Source organism: Hemitrygon akajei, chromosome 4 (assembly GCF_048418815.1).
Source record: "Hemitrygon akajei chromosome 4, sHemAka1.3, whole genome shotgun sequence".
NCBI lineage: Eukaryota > Metazoa > Chordata > Chondrichthyes > Myliobatiformes > Dasyatidae > Hemitrygon > Hemitrygon akajei.
Window position 1 is genome coordinate 57249949 of NC_133127.1, and position 18082 is coordinate 57268030.

At 37.3% G+C, this 18082-nt stretch overlaps 1 protein-coding gene across 2 annotated transcripts in view; it reads left to right on the plus strand.

Annotated features, from left to right (window-relative positions):
- LOC140726377 (TBC1 domain family member 14-like) overlaps positions 1 to 17556 on the plus strand; it is a 78281-nt gene extending 60725 nt beyond the window's left edge. For both annotated transcript variants that reach the window (XM_073042672.1, XM_073042673.1), the window contains 4 exons: positions 2643 to 2771; positions 4395 to 4504; positions 7333 to 7591; positions 14327 to 17556. In XM_073042672.1, coding sequence (XP_072898773.1) covers positions 2643 to 2771; positions 4395 to 4504; positions 7333 to 7591; positions 14327 to 14392 — 564 coding nt within the window. In that variant the 3' untranslated portion in view covers positions 14393 to 17556. The remainder of the gene's footprint in view (positions 1 to 2642; positions 2772 to 4394; positions 4505 to 7332; positions 7592 to 14326) is intronic.
- Positions 17557 to 18082: the final 526 nt, after the last annotated feature.

Genomic DNA, 18082 nt, shown 5'->3' on the forward strand with positions numbered 1-18082 from the left:
GACGTGACAGAGCGGGAGGAATTAAGAGGGGGGTGACAGTACTAGTCAAGGACAGACTGGAGCACTCATCTAGTGAGACGTTATAGATGGAACTGAGTAATAAAGGTATAACTATGTTAATGGGACTATATTACAGATCACCCAACAGTCCGAGGGATTTAGTGGAACTGATTTGTATAGAGATCGTAGACTTTTGTAAGAAACGCAAGGTTGTGATAGTAGGTGATTTTAACTTTTCATATATTGACTGGAAATCCCATATTGTAGAAGGACTAGATGAGAGAGTTTGTTAGATGTACTCAGGAAAATTTTCTTAAACTATACATAGAATTCCCAATGAGAGAGTGTGCAATACAGTACTTGATCTCCTATTAAGGAAGGAGTCAGGGCACGTGACAGATGTTTGTGTTGAAGAACACGTTGTATCTAGTGATCACAATGCCAGCCATTAGTTTCAAAGTAAATATGCAAAAAGATAGGTGTGGGCCGCAGGTTGAAGTTCTAAATTGGAGAAGGGCCAATTTTGATGGCATCAGAAAGGATCTGACAAGTATAGATTAGGACAAGCTGTTTTCTGGCAAAAGTGTACTTGGTAAGCGAGAGACCTTCAAAGGTGAAATTTTGAGAATACAATGATTTATGTGCCTGTCAGATTAAAAGGTAAAGATAACAGGCGAGGAACCTTGGCTTTCAAGAGATGAGACCCTGGTTAAGGAAAAAGAAACGGGTGCATAGCAGATGTAGGCAGGAAGGGACAAATGAGGTGCTTATGAAGTATAAGAAATGCAAGAGAATACTTAAAAAGAAATCAGGAGGGCTAAAAGAAAGCATGAGGTTGTCTTGGCGGACAAGGTGAAGGAGAGTCCTATGTTATTCTACAGATGTGTTAAGAGCAAAAGGATTACAAGGGATAAAATTGATCTGTGAGAGATCAGAATGGTAATCCCTGTGTAGAGTCAAGACGAGTGGAGATCTTAAGGGCATCGAGCACAATTGGATCATTTGGCCCATTGAGGCTGCTCAGCCATTTGGTCATGGCTGATTTATTATCCCTCATAATCCCATTCTCCTGCCTTCCTGCAACCTTTGACTCCCTTACTAATCTAGAACCTATCAACCTCCACTTTGCAGTCGTCTTTGGCAAAGAATTCTGTAGCTTCACCAACCCCTGGCTGAGGAGATTCTTCCTCATCTCTATTCTAAAGGAATATCCTTCTATTCTGAGGCTTTTGCCTTTGGACCTAGACTGTCCCGCTATTGGAAACGTCCTTTCCATTTCCACTCTAGACCTTTCAATATTTGAAGATTTGATTGAGATCCTCCCTCATTCTTATAAACTCCAGTGAGTACAAACCCAGAACCATCAAACACTCCCCATATGTTAACCTTTTCATTCCTGGGGTCATTCTCATAAACACCTGTGGACCCTCTCTAAAGCCACCACATTCTTTTTTAGAAATGGGCTCCAGACTGCTCTGTGCTCCAAATGTGATCTGATCAATGCCTTCAAAAGCCTCAGCATTACATCCTTGCTCTTGTATTCTACTCTTCTCAAAATGAATGTGAATATTGCATGTGCCTGCAGAGAGGAGAACAACGAAGAATCACGAGAATGAGGAGTAGGTAATGTTGAAGAGTTGAAAGATTTCCTAATGATTGAAACTCTGAGATCAGAGTTGCTGAAAATTTATGAAAGTCAAGTTTACAAAATTATTATTTTGGAGATGTATCTTTTGATTGCATCAACCCAACTCTTATCTGTACAAATGCTGTAGCAGTGCAGTCTTTACTTATGTAGTGAACAGGTTCTTTTATTGTGAATGTGACACTATGTTATACCATGGAATGCACAGGCAAATGTGTCAATTGTGTTAAATTATTTTAATTTGCCTTAGTAGCGTTGAGAAATCTAATGTTGACCCAAAGTAAAATTCATGATCTGCTTCCTGCTAGTGTTGTTGACAAGGTTGGAGAAAAACTATCTATATCAATTACTTGAAATGCCTTAAGATGTTGAATAATTAACAGTAGTATTTCAGCTTAACACACAAAATGCTGGAGGAACTCAGCAGGTCAAACAGCATCTATGGATGAGAATAGATTCGATGTTTTGGGGCAAGACCCTTCATAAGGAGTCAGTAATTCAGTTATGTAAAAATAATAGAATTGGTTTCTTGGCCCTCTTAAATTTTTTTGTCATTTTTTTCTGTCTGAATGTTATTTGTAGTCATGGAGATACAGTATGGAAACAGGTCCTTCAGGCCACCACATCCACATCACTCATCAGCCAGCCACTTTCAGTAACCCAACATTAATGCCCTATTTTATATTCTCCCAATTCCCATCAGCTGCAGGCCAGGTTTACCACTCACTTACTTTTGAGGAAAAAATACAGGGATTAATGAACATAATAACCTGCATTTCTTTGGGATATAGGAGGGAGCAGGAGCACCTCGAGGAATCCCAGACAGTCCCAGGGAGAATGTGGAAATTTAGTATCAACAGTAATTGAGGTCAGGATTGAACCTGGTCTTTGCTACTGTGAAGCAGCAGCTGTATAAACTGTACCACTATGCCTCTCCTTCACTTGATTAAATTATAGCCATTGATGGATGGTAACTCTAAGCTTTATTCCTCAAAAGGTTCAGGGAATGTCTTTCATTGCTGCTGTGCTGATTCTAAACTTGGATACTGCAGATGCCTTCATTGCCTTTGCTAATTTATTGAACAAACCATGTCAAATGGCTTTTTTCCGTGTGGACCATAGCCTTGTGAGTATTTTAGTGTTTTAAACCTGCTATTGTAAGTTTCTTAATATGAATCAGTTCTATGAGAAATTGAAAGTTATGTAATTTTTGAATTGTTCAATTAAAAGATGGGATTATAAAGGTTAAGTTTTATTCCCAGAACAGCTTCCTCCCTACTCATTATTAATGGAAGAACATGGAGCCAAGAAGCAGATATGTTTTTATAATGACAAATGTTTGCATTGCAAAGCAGTATTAATGAAATAATGTTTTATATAATTTAATTTTGGGCTGTTTGTGCCAGGATAATGGAAAAACTTGGTATGAAATTACAAAACATTTTAACAGCTGGAATTATTGAGTAGCTTGTTTCCTAACTTTTTTTATTTCATCATGGTTTACAGCACAGAGAGGTCCATATTCTATGGAAGAACTGCTGTGTTAAGTTGTTGTGTTATGTTTTTCTACAAAGAGGATCAATATGTCAATATATCTCCTTGGGCCATCTCAATAACAGCTTTGAATATTCTTTTTGAATGAGATGGAGGAGAGTTGGAAAAATATCTGTCTAATTCTGACTGCCTCTATCTTTAGCTCTAATATTATAACAATAGTTTTTCCAGCCAAATCCCTTTTAGTTTAATATGAACTGAAGATTGAATCAGAAATTCTTTGAATTCACTGGACAAAATTCCTAACATCTGGAAATTATAACAAAGCTGAAACAATTGGCCTATGCACAGCTTGGAAATGAATTTCAGCAGATATAAATTCTTACCATAAATTTGTGAATTTAGTTAGTAATACTGACTTGTTAATTAGTTTTTCATTTCAATTTAAACATCGCTGATCTTTTCCAATTAGAACTTCTGATAAGATGACCTGTCAGAGGCCTTTAGGCAATCCATTGGTGGGGCTTTACTTACCCACCTTCAATGCATTGGCTTACTCTTACAATGGCAGTGGTGATGCTGACATAACATTATAAGCGCTGCAGGATTTTTTGTGGGTATGTAGACCAGCCTGGGTGAAGTGTGATCCCGCCCAGTAGTTCACAAGCCAAGGGAAGATTGCAGGGGTGGGAAAAGAAATGGTGATTATAGCCGACAAAGATGCCTCAAAATTAATTTTTAAATGTGTATAATGAGGGGTCACATAGCTTTTGTTTCCTGGGAGACTGAGTGAAGGAATTTAATTTTTGACAAGATTTCAGAGGATATTAAAATTTCTATATGGTAATGTTTGTGCATTTGATTCTCTTACAGATGACACCAATGTTATGTTCACAATAGAGATACTATTCTTTATGTATAGATCAGAAGAATTCTGAAAAATTGAAATGATTTAATTAATATAAAATGTTTTCCCCTAAGTATAAATATGAATAGTTCCATAATTTTAAAACTAGCCTTTGCATAGAATAGAAAAATTGTTTCCTGCAAGCAGTGGAGATGGCTTTTATGTGAAGAATTTTATTGCAAATATTTTAAAATGTATAAGTTAGCCACTAGCAGAGAAAGATTAACAAGGTAATATGAAATGATAATAGTTAAATGTTGCCAAGTGTAATATTTTAAATAGTTCTCATTAATATGATTAAGCATTCATTTTATGAATAAATTAATGCATTCTTTTTACTCCATATAGATATTGAAATATTTTGCAGCCTTTGAGGTGTTCTTTGAAGAAAACCTGCCACGGTTATTCGCACATTTCAAGAAAAACAACCTTACCCCAGATATTTATTTAATTGACTGGTAATAGCTTTTTTTTAAACGATCTGAGAATTTTAATAGGCCACTTTATTTGCAGTTTAGAACTACGTAATTCCATTCCTGACTATTCTTTCACTTTTATATTTTGCCTTTCTTCAGATTGCTATATTTTTGGCTGATTTTTTTTATTCTATTAATTTATATACTTCATTCCTGATAGTTCTTCTCAAAATAATGGTGGCTGTTATCTCCAATCAGTTTTTTGAAGCTGTGGAGATATTCCTCACTCTATTTTTTCCATTACTGGCAAGACAGAATTTGATGCCCTCTATTGACTCTGCCACTAAAGCTTCTTCATAATGTACTCTACATTGAGTGAGGTCCAAATTTTATTATTTGATTCTCAGTCCCTGGCTTTTTCTTGAATTTCTGCCATGATTCTGCAGAAATTGAATCCCCTGTGACCAATAAGTGAGAGGCGGGCAAAGATTCCATCAATTTACAAAAAATGCAGCTTAAAATGGAGGGTAGTTATGTAACCTTGTCACCATAACTAATATATAACTGAGCTCTGACTTTTTCTACACTAGTGTAGAGCAAGAGTCACCAATCAACACCCCTAAGCTTCCCAACTGTTGTAATATTGCTTAACTTTAGTACTAAAGTTCTGTTTTAATCTCTTATATTCATACACCCATTAAACATTAAAAAAGGGCACTATGAAAGCAAAGAAAAATCACTTTGGTGCAAACTTTATACTGCATTGTGGAAGATCATCTAGCAATATTTAATATAGTTTTTTGGAGATATCTTCAGGAAGCATTCAGTGTCTTCACGACATCATCATCCAATTTTAAGAAAAGCATATACATATATTATCCTTTAAACAATATTAAGCACACTTAATAGTGTTGAAATGTAATAAGTATTATGGTTAAATGTTATAATTTTAGCTATTGTGTTTACAATTTAGATTGGTAATTGGTTAAAGTTTTCTCCGAATCTGCACTTCCATGGTGGTATGCACCTTAGTGATAAATGAAAATAAAGTGCTAAATTTTCTGAAACTATTGGCTTAAATCTTTTGTGCTTCCAGTTCATTATTTTGCACTTAATGAACCTATTAGTGCCCACAGGTAAAATTGAATCATTATTTTGAAATTCCTAAATTATTCTTGATTTTCATGTAATGTCAGTACTTCTGATATAGAAACTGTACAGTTAGTGCCATTGAAGCTATTTAGGCAGCATAGACAGCTGCCTAAACTTGTTAAATCCTAATCATTTATTTTCCATTACCATGAGAGCCAATTGTAAAGTTTCTCCACAACCGCGAGTATGGTACCTATTTGGTGAAGGGAGTGGGATTTTTTTTTTCAGTGAGCATTTTGAATTTAAAAGGTGCGGATTTTGACCCATATTTAGTCAGATAACTTCATTAAATTGTTTAATAATCACTAAGCTAACATTGCTTACTCGTAAGGTTAGCATTATCATGGTTAGCAGTTTAGATTAAAAGAGATTGCTTTTACTTTCACTGTTCTACTTGAATACAAGGTACAGTAAGTTGCTTTAATGCCAACAACCTGTTTAAACTGTGGAGACTCTCCAAACTGAAAGCTAAGTGACTCTTGCCAGTAATTATGCTGCATCTCCACTGATGGGAAGTGTAATTATGGTGTGATAAACCTGCCCTAGATATTTTCCATGGACATTAGCAAGAAGTATGGAAAAGAGTTGAGAAGAATGTGGATATTGCTAGTGAACTAGTTGCAGTTTTGTACAATTTTTGATAATTTGCATGTGTTTTGTGCATGCCTAGATATTTTAGGAAGTGAAAGTCCAGACAGGGACAAATTCTGCCTTCGCACTTTGAGCACCTTTCACCCTAATCTTAATAGTAAATAGATTTCTCTAACCATATCTCTCTCCAAAGGAAAGAAAAAGTCTCATTCCTTCAAGCACCCCCATTGTGTATCTGTTCCCTTAAAATGTACTAACATTCCACTAATCAAATGAGGAAATGGAAGTTCTACTCTTTATGGGCCTTTGTTCAAGATGTATATTTGGTCATGCGGGGATTTGACAGATTATAGGGAAAGCTGCATCTAGGTTAATTTAATCAAGCTTTTGCTGGTAATACATTGGACCAGATTTTGCTGGAATGGGCCAGTTGCCCAGAGTGGCCACCCCAAACGAATACACGTTTGGTTTGGATGCAGAGGACTGATTTTGTGATCCAGAGCATCAGCTTGACATGAACAGCAGTGCAGGCTCCAGGATCAACTGAAGTCCTAGTCCAAGCACCCAGAAAGTTTGGTGTGCTGTTGTTTTTTAACACCACCAAACATTTAATAGCTAACTTTAAATTTGATTAGCTAAAACAAATCAACTATTAAAATTAAAACATTGAACCAGACCAATTTTTTTTCCAATGACCTTGATCTCTCTGCTTTGCTCTGTGCAACTCTATTATCCCCATTAAATCAGTGAGGTCTTAGATCCTGCCCAAGTTCTTCACTGCAGTTTTGTTTTTAAAGAGATCTGCTTATTTTCCCAGCATTGGTTGATGGAGGGAGGATTGCACAGAGCATCTTGATAAATACTACTCACTTCTATCGTTTAAGTTAGCAGACCAGAAACTCATAAAATAGGATAAATTATCTGTACTTGAGTAAGTAATTGTTAGCACTTTGTTCAGAACCATTGGCATTTGCCAATTAAAATCTGAATAGTTGCTCTTCCAATGAGAGGTTTTTCTGAAGAAAGAAGTGGGTGTCAGGTGCAATATTTAGTCTTTTTTTGCAGTTACAATTACAAATGTTCTAAGTATTTCATAATTGAAATTAATACTGTACATCTTTCTTCAGGATATTCACTCTGTACAGTAAATCCTTCCCTCTGGACCTTGCTTGTCGTGTCTGGGATGTGTTCTGTCGTGATGGGGAGGAATTTCTTTTCCGAACTGCTCTGGGAATCTTAAAGCTTTATGAAGATATTTTGACGCAAATGGATTTTATCCACATGGCACAGTTCTTGACCAAGCTCCCTGAAGACGTGTTGTCAGAGGATCTGTTTGGAGCCATCGCAGCCATTCAGATGCAGAGCAGAAATAAAAAGTGGGCTCAGGTAAGTCCCTATTATCATGAGATGATGCATTACAATGTATTAATGCAATGTACTTTTCCTCTGAAGGTATTTTAAATTGATTTATTGCAATATACAGTAGGCAAGTGACTTTACAATTCTCTTCTATAGCACTGTTTTTGACTCAAATTCAATTGCATTTCTTCAATGCTTTGTTTCATCTGGTTCAATTTAAACATTAATAGGCATGAAAATTAGCACAAAATACTGCAGATGCTGGTGATCTGAGCTTTTAAATGCTGTAAATTGAGTCAGGCAGCATCTGCAGAGGGAAAATGGTTAATGATTCAAATCATTCATCTGTCTTACTTGGGGATAGTTGGGGATAAAATGAAGAGATGTGGAAGGGACATCAGAAGGGAAACAAATGAAAGCAAACAAATGTAGACTATAAGACATAGGAGCAGAATTAGGCAGTCTGGCCCATCGAGTCTGCTCTGCCATTTCATCATGGCTGATCCATTTTTCCTCTCAACCCCAATCTCCTGCCTCCACCCTGTATTCCTTCATGCCCTGACCACTCAAGAATCTATCAACCTTTTCCTTAATATACATACAGACTTGGCCTGCACCCCTGCCTGTGGCAACAAATTCCATAGATTCGCCACTCTCTAGCTAACAAAACTCCTCATCTCCATTCTAAAAGGATGCCCCTCTATTCTGATGCTGAGTGTCCTCTGGTCTTGGACTTCTCCACCATAGGAAACATCCTCTTCATATCCACTCTACCAAGGCCTTTCACCATTTGATAATTTCCCTTTGAGAGGATTTGAATACAGAAGTAAGGAAGTCTTAAACAAACTTCTATAGGTGTGCAGTGGAGAGTATATTGACTGGCTGCATCACAGCCTGGTTTGGAAAAACCAATGCCCTTGAATGGAAAATGCTACAAAACATGGTGCAGATAGCCCAGTCAATCATGAGTAAAGCACTCCCCAACATTGTGTACACAGAGTGTTGTCACAGGAAAGTAGCAGCCATCATTAGGGAGTCCCATGACCCAGGTCATGCCCTCTTCTCACCGTTGCCATCAGAAAGGAGGTACAGGAGCCTCAGGACTCTCACCACCAGAATCAGGAACTGTTATTGACCTTCAACCATTAGGCTCTTAAACTAAAGGGGATAACTTCACTCAATTTCACTTGCCGCATCACTGAACTGTTCCCACAAGCTATAGACTCATTTTCAAGGACTCTATCTTGTGTCCTCAATATTGATTGCTTATTATTATTTCATTCTCTTTGTATTTGCATAGTTTGTCTTTTGCATGCTGGTCGAACACCCAAGTTGGTGCAGTCTTTCATTGATTCTATTATGGTTATTGGATTTACTGAGTGTGCCTACAAGAAAAGAAAATGAATCTCTGGGTTAAATGTTGTGACATATGTACATTGTTAATAACTTTAAGCTGTGAACTTTGTTACTGTATCAGGCCTTGCTGAGATCACATCGAAAGTTTTGTGAAAAGCTTTGTGTCTTTTCTAGGTGAATATCCACTTCCTGCTAAAAAAAAAAATCAGATTCATCATATGAGGAGAGGATGGGAGATCTTTTCAAAACATAACTAGATGACTAAATGTGTTCAGGAAAGATGTTCTCTGTGGTAGAGTAATCTGGAACCGGCAGCACCATTTCAGATTAAGGGGTCAGCTGTTTGAAGAGAAGAACTTCCTTCATGCAGAGTGTTGAACGTTTAGCAACCTCTTTCCTGGAAGACTGGAGACTTGGTCTTTGTGTTCATTTTTAACATTAAGGGAATAGTGCTGAAAGATGGCAGAGATAGATGAGCCATGTTGAATGGCATAACAGTCTCGGGCTAGAGACCGACAGTAGTGCTACAAAGTTTGTGAACTCTGTAGAATTTTCTCTATTTCTGCTTAAATATGACCTAAGATGTGATCAGATCTTCACACAAGATAAACTAGATAAAGAGAGCCCAATTAAATCCCACAAAAATTATACTTATTTATTTATTGAAAAAAAAGATCCAATATTATATGTATTTGTTGGAAAAAGTATGTGAACCTCTAGGGCTTTTTTTGTCAAACTCAAGGCCCGCAGGCCAAATCCGGCCCACGGTGGAATTATCTTTGGCCCGTGAGATAATATCTAACTACTATTAAAGCTGGCCCCAGTAATCGAAGCGCCTATGGCGTATGATATGGCTAATGCTGAGTTTATTCAGGTACCAGGTTTTCAGGGTTTTTAGTGTTTATTCGGCAGTCTTGCTCGGCAGTCTTCTTCATAAGAAACGGAATTTGTAAAGTGAAACACTTTGTAGTTATAGCAGAGACTGAGACACATGAGAGCAGGCTGAAAAAACGGAGGCAACGAAAGCTGCGTTCGCACGTGTCCGACTGATCCGGCCCGCATGAAGCTGCATTTTGCTCAATCCGGCCCGTGACCTAAAATGAGTTTAACACCCCTGCTCTAGGGTAATGCCTTCTACAAAAGCTATTTGGAGTCATATGTTCCAATCAATGAGATGATATTGGAGGCATGGGTTGTAGCTGTGCCCTACACTATATATATATATATATATATATATATTTAAAAAATACACAAGGTCCAGTTACAGAGCTTGCCCTTCTCAAGAAAGATCTGTTTATGTGCACCATGCCTCGATCAAAACAACGTTCAGAGGACCTTGGAAGACGAATTATAGAGATGCATAAAGCTGGAAAAAGCTACAAAAGCATTTCTAAAGACCTGAGTCTTCATCAGTCCACAGTAAGAGAAATTGTCTACAAATGGTGGAAACTCGGGCCTGTTGCTACTCTCCCTAGAAATGGGCATCCTACAAAGATCACACAAGGAGCACAACGTGCAATGCTAAAGGAGGTGAAAAAGAAACCAATGGTAACATCAAAAGACCTACAGAAATCTCTAGAACTTGCTAAAGTCTCTGATTGTGTGTTCACCATAAGAAAAACATTGAACAAGAATGGTGTTCATGGAAGGACACCACGGAGGAAACCACTGCTCTCCAATTCAAAATTGATGTACATCTCAAGTTTGCAAAAGACCACCTGAATGTTCTACAATGCTTCTGGGACAATGTTCTTTGGAAAGATGAGACAAAAGTTGAACTTTTTGGCAGAAATACGTATTGCTGTGTTTAGAGAAAAAAGGGCACTGCATACCAACATCAAAACCTGTGAAGAATGGTGGAAGGAGCATCATGGTTTGGGCTGCTTTGCTGCCTCAGGGCCTGGACAGCTTGCAGTCATTGAGGGAACAATGAATTCAAAGTTGTATCGAGACATTTTACAGGAGAATCACCTGAAGGCTAATAGAAGTTGGATATTGCAACAAGCCAACGATCCGAAAGACAAGAGTAAATCAACAACAAAATGGTTTAAAAAGAAGAATTTTTTTGTTTCTGAATGGCCGAGTCAAAGTGTTGACCTTAATTCTGTAGAAATGTTGTGGAAGGACCTGAAGCAGGCAGTTCATGCAAGGAAGCCCACCAACATCATGAGGAGTGGCCTAAAATTCCTGTAAGCCAAAATGCAAGACTGATCAACAGTTACTTGAAATGTTTGGTTGAAGGTATTGCTGTACAAGGGGGTGGCACCAATTACTGAAAGCAAAGGTTCACATACTTTTACCAGCAAATACATGTAATATTGGATCATTTTTCTCAATAAGTAAATGAGCAAGTATAATGCTTTTTGTGTTGTTGTTCAATTGGCATTTCTTTATCTAGTTTTAGGACTTGTATGAATATCTGATCATGTTTTAGGTCATATATGCAGAAATAGAGAAAGTTCGATAGGGTTCACAAACTTCATAGCACCACTGTATTTCCCCTCTTTAATCAGCCCATTAAATTCATTAAAGCAACACACACAAAATGCAGCATCCATGGAAAAGAGTACAGTCAATGTTTTGAGCTGAGACCCTTCATCAGAACTGGAGAAAAAAAGATGAGGGGTTAGGGTTAGAATTCATTAAAAGGTTGGAAGGTGGGTCACAGGAAAAACCTGTTGGAATTTGGGATTAAAGAATATTGGTGTCAGAAAATGGAATTTTTGCCCATGAACAGATTTATGTAGATGGCTACTTTTTAGAAGTGGGTTGTATTTGTGGTTTGACTTTGGAGTTAACTAGCTTATCAGCATACTTATGGGACTGTAACATATAAAATTTTCATTAATTTTGACTGGCATGATAAATTAAGATCCTGAGAAAGATTTTTTTGTGGAAATGTAGTGAACTGAGTCTAGTTCCAGTAGCAACATTTAATTGGCTTTTGTATTTCATGGGATACATGTTCTACTGCTCAGTAGTTTTTTTTTATCCCCCTTGCATAATATGGAACTTAACCATAGAACGTTACAGGACAGAAACAGGACCTTTGGTCCTTCTTGGTTGTGCCGAACCATTTTTCTGCCTAGTCCCACTGACCTGGACCTGGACCATACCCCTCCATTATCCCTCTCATCCATGTTCCTGTCCAAGTTTTTCTTAAATATTAAAACTGAGCCCACAATTACCACTTCATCTGGCAGCTCATTCCACACTCCCACCACTCTCTGTGTGAAACCCCCCCCCCCCCAATGTTCCCTTTAAACTTTTCCCCCTTCACCCTTAACCCATGTCCTCTGGTTTTTTTTCTCCCCTAGCCTCAGTGGAAAAAGCCTGCTTGCATTCACTCTATCTATACCCATCATAATTTTATATACCTCTATCAAATCTCCCCTCATTCTTCTACGCTCCGGTGAATAAAGTCCTAACCTATTCAACCTTTCTCTGTAACTCAGTTTCTCAAGTCCCAGCAACATCCTTGTAAACCTTCTCTGCACTCTTTCAACCTTATTAATAGCCTTCCAGTAATTAGGTGACCAAAACTGCACACTACTCCAAAATCAGCCTCACCGATTCCAACTCTTATACTCAGTGCTTTGATCTATAAAGGCCAATGTACCAAAAGCTCTCTTTTCAACCCTATCTACCTGCGACGCCACTTTTAGGGAATTTTGTATCTGTATTTCCAGATCCCTCTGTTCTACTGCACTCCTCAGCGTCCTACCATTTACCTTGTATGTTCTACCTTGGTTTGTTCTTCCAAAGTGCAATACCTCACACTTGTCTGCTTTAAGCTCCATCTGCCATTTTTCAGCCCATTCTTCCATATGATTCAAATCCCTCTGCAGGCTTTGGAAACCCTCCTCACTGTCCACTGCACCTCCAATCTTTGTATCATCAGCAAATTTGCTGATCCAATTTACCACATTATCATCCAGATCATTGACATAGATGACAAATAACAATGGACCCAGCACCGATCCCTGTGACACACCAGTAGTCACAGGCTGTCACTCAGAAAAGCAATCCTCCACTACCACTCTCTCTCCCCCATTGAGCCAATGTCTAATCCAATTTACTACCTCACCACGTATACCTAGTGACTGAATCTTCCTAACTAACCTCTCATGTGGGACCTTGTCAAAGGCCTTACTGAAGTCCATGCAGACAACATCCACTGCCTTCCCTTCATCCATTTTCCTGGTAATCGCCTCGAAAAACTCTAATAGATTGGTTAAGCATGACCTACCATGCACAAAGCCATGTTGACTCTCCCTAATAAGTCCCAGTCTAACCAAATACTTGGAGATCATATCTCTTAGTACTCCTTCCAATAATTTACTTACTACTGACGTCAAACCTACTGGCCTATAATTTCCTGGATTACTTTTAGAGCCTTTTTTAAACAATGGAACAATGTGAGCTATCCCCCAATCCTTGAGCACCTCTCCCGTAGATACTGACATTTTAAAAATATCTGCCAGGGCCCCTGCAATTTCAACAGTAGTCTCCTTCAAGGTCCGAGGGAATACCCTGTCAGGTCCTGGGAATTTATCTACTCTGATTTGCCTCAAGACAGCAAGCACCTCCTCCTCTTCAATCAGTATAGGTTCCATAACCTCGCTACTTGTTTGCCTTATTTCCATAGACTTTCCTTAGTAAATAAAGACAAAAAACAACCCATTTAAGATCTCCCCCATTTCTTTTGGTTCCATACATAGTCGACCACTCTGATCTTCAAGAGGACCAATTTTAACCCTTACTATCCTTTTGCTCTTAATATACCTGTAGAAGCTCTTAGGATTATCCTTCACCTTGACTGCCAAAGCAATCTCATATCTTTTAGCCCTCCTGATTTCTTTCTTAAGTTTTCTTTTGCACTTTTTATACTCCTCAAACACCTTATTTGCTCCCTGTTTCTGTGCATGTTATACATCTCTCTCTTCTTTATCAGAGTTCCAATATCCCTAGAGAACCATGGTTCCTTATTTTTATTCACTTTGCCTTTAATCCTGACAGGAACATACTAACTCTGCACTCTCAAAATTTCTCCTTTGAAGGCCTCCCACTTAGCAATCACATCCTTGCCAGAGAACAACCTGTCCCAAACCACACTTTTTAGGTCCTTTCTCATTTCTTCAAATTTGGCCTTGTTCCAGTTTAGAAACGTTTGTTACATATTAGTTTTATATAAGTTAACATATTTGGTCACTCCACTTTTGCAACAAATTGGCATGAAATGCCTGTTTTAGCAAAATGTTCTCCATTTTTAACTGCAGGCTTCCATATTTCAAATTGCATTATGCCTACCTGTGATACAGCTCTATTATCAAGACTGAATCTTGAGAAATAATCTGATGCTTTCAGTGTTTTTTTGTGTCTAAATAATTTTTTCTGCATTTTCAGATACTCTCAGCATTGCAAAAGGATTCGAGGGAGCTGGATAAAGGAAGTCCTGCTATGAAGCGATGACCTGTGTATTTGAATGTTTGAAGCCATGTTGTAGTAAATTGTGTGTTTGGTTCAAAAAATGAAAACAATGACTACGTTGCAGTGATGGGTTTCTTGCTGCGATTTACAACATCGTGTTGTTTGATACGAATGCTGGAGTAAGCCTTAAAAGAATATATTTACATAATTTAACTTGTGGATGCAGCCTTAAGAATTTTGCACAGCCTCATCTCCTATGTATCACATGCCATTTGTAAAACCAGTTTTAATCCCAGCAATTGAAAACAAAATATTTATTATACATCAATATGCCATCAGTACATTCTCAGATATGTCCAATGTGATTTATAAATCTTTCAATTCCAAACAGTGGAATGTTGTCACTAAATGTGGCAGCTTGTCTTTCAGCTTTCCTTTCTTTTTGTCATACTAATTTCAATTAAGTGCAGGGAACATCAAATTGAAACTATAAATCCTGTGTTTCCACCTTGTTTCCAGTTCATTTGACTTACATTTAATAGTTCGTTCCATTCAACTTCAGTCCTGTTATTGAATGTTTGTTGCCCTTCCATTGCCTAAATTACATCTTGTTTTACATATAATTACAGAATCCTATGCATCCTTGCATTTGACTTAATTCTTCTGTACTTAAATGGGACAACACAATGGCTGCATCTATTCATCACGAACTGTTTCGAATCATACCACTATATTTTTTCCCATAAGCTTTCTATTTGAAGTAGAGCTGCTGTCATTTTGTTGCTTCCCATGCAAATACTGGAGACATAAAACAATATGATTTTAGCAGCAAAAATAAATTATCTATGGACAACAAAATGTAATACAGTTCCTACTTCATTATAAAATGTTCAGAGTAACTCTGGCCTTACTACACTGCAATTAAAAAGGTAACTAAAAGTTGTCGTATGTCAATGGGTTAAACACTATTTTTACAGTAAGGAACGATTGATGTGTGCAAACAGAAGATGAAGCTGTGTGGTTGTGTACTCAAAAGTGATATATTTCTTGGTAATCTTTAGCTCAGGGCATTTTTCTCTATGAAATTAAATGGCTTCAATGTACCACCAGAAATTTAAAAGACTAAAATATACACTTGCTTTTTAATAGCTGCTTGAATTGTAGGTGGTGATCTCACTTGTATCTTTTGTGACCTTACACTAGCACTTTCATAACAACCTCTTGGAAAAATCAGAATATCGCATAGAAGTTGCGAATTTTGGAGTTTGGTTACAATCAAGGTGACACGTGCTCGTACACGTGTGGCCATTTGTCACATTAAGCTTAACCCCTGGGTAACTATTCTACCATTGCGGCATCTTAACTATTCAGTCCCGAACCAATTTTTGCATCTCTGTTCTCAGTAGGGGTTATTTGGAGCACTAACAATTTTTGTCTATGTACTTTGTCTCAGTACCTAGCAGTCCACCACCAGCATACAGAGAGAGCTGATTTCAGCATAAGCCATTGTTTCAATGTGCAACTTTGGAGTCTGTTAACAAACACTGAGGTTCTTCAGACAGTGAGATATTTCAATAAGATAAAATAATCTCATGCCGTTCTGAATTCAACCTAAATTGTTTTGAGCCATTGATACTGGAATTTCTTACTATTGCTGCATGTTGGAGCAAGATGCTGAATTGTTGATGTGCAATTTGTTTCACGACAGTTGCTGATTAGCACAGTCTGGTAACAATGTGACTTGATAGAGCTAGCACCAAACATTTAAAATGGATTTTATTTCAAGTTGTTGGGTTAACTTGCTTTTAGGATTATATGGTTAACTTGTAAAACAGTTCCAATTGCATTCCCATTTAACCTCAAACTCGGTTTTATGATCAGTTTGGTTTTTTTTTGATATATTGAACTTAATTACATTTCTGAAGGAAGAAAAGCTTGAGTTTAATGAGCGCAGATGCAATAACTTGCAGGACCAGATGTTTTAACGAGTGAACAAACTTTTCTTCAGGATAGGGACTGCCCATGGTATCAAAATCTAATTTGTAGACTGTATGATCACTGTGCATGCTTCTAAGTGGATTGATGTACTGTATAATATTCCTTTAATCATCAGTAGTAGGATAGAATCTCAGTCCCATCTAGTATGAATTATCATTTAAATTTGGGAGTAATGCACATCACTTAATAATTTGAAAGGCAATTTGAATACAGCAAAATATTCCATATTTTACCAACTTAAAATACAACTGAAACAAAAGGAAGCATGTAACCTTACAATAGCTGGGAATGCATTTTATTCTGGGACCGTGCAAAATAAACAGTTATGTTAATATCTGTGCATTTGTGTTCTTAAAAAAAACAACTCTGGCCAGTGTTGACCACTTTACAAGATCACTATCTCAATGGATTTTGCAAAAGTGAACTATAACTCAGCCCAGTCATTTGCTGTTGACTGCTTTTGGAGATCCAAATATCTTACTGAGGCTCTATTAGCAGAGTGATCTGTTTGCACTTGTGTGTAATATCTGTAATTGGTACTTGTCAACTTTGTCTTCAGTTCTTCTGTGTGTTGTACTCCATCATATAGCGCTTTTTTTTGTAGATGTGGTTCATCATGCAGTGAAGATTTATTTTAGTAGTATGAAGAATTAAATGCTGCAATAATTAAATATTTGCACAGTTTTGAAAGAATTCATTGTGAAATATACTCTTCTGGGGTGTAGTAATTGAAGTGAGGATTCTTTCTTGAATTTGATAAGGTTTGAGGCACTTAGTGACAAACAATGCAATTAATATGTATATATGTCTCAATTTAGCTATTATTTCATTGTACAGATTTTAATGTTTAACAATTGTCTGTTTTGACAGATCATTTCATTGTGACTGAAGTGTGATTTATTATTTTGTTACTGGATCTTGGCACTGGAAGTTATTTTTCTCACATTTTAAATGTTCTTAATTGTACACCCTGTGGCATATTATTGACACCATTTCAACTCTGTGAAGTGGTGTTTTAAAAAGCACGGCCGCCATTTTAATAATGATACACGCCCTATTAATGTTTAGTTTACTTTTATCCTGGGCATAAGTGATTTAAAGTGAATGAGGTTACCAGATTATGAAAGAAATTATACTGATGCAGAACATTGGATTTTCCTCCAAATGTAAATAAGTTGTTTTCCTAAATAAAGATGGATTTAGAGAAATGTTTGTCTTGTTTATTAATAGTCCTGATGCTCTTCAGTTGTGATTAAATTCTGGAAACACTTTAAACCAACTACAAGTGACTTCAACACTGAGTATGTCTTTCTAAATATCAATGGTTGACATCAAATGTTTTGGTCATGGCTTAAAGGAGAATTTGCCCATTTTGACATTGGAGAAGATGCCATGAAATCAGAGTGAAATTTATTCACAGTACATTTTTACCTCCTGTTGTGATGAATCATGATTGGATTTGTATTGAACTACCTGCTGCAGCATGTAGTCATAGATTCTTATCAGCACAGAAACAGGACCTTTGGCCCAACTTAACGCTAAATGGTAGCACAATATTAATACGCAGCAGCCTCTCCGGACTCTGGATTGGGGATTGCCAAACGCTACGTGGATTTTCTGGTGTAGTCTGTTTTGTCATATGCTTTTGTGATATCATTCTGGAGGAAAGTTGTCTCATTTTTTAACTGCATTGCATTTGTGGTTTCTAAATGACAATAAACTGAATCTGAATTT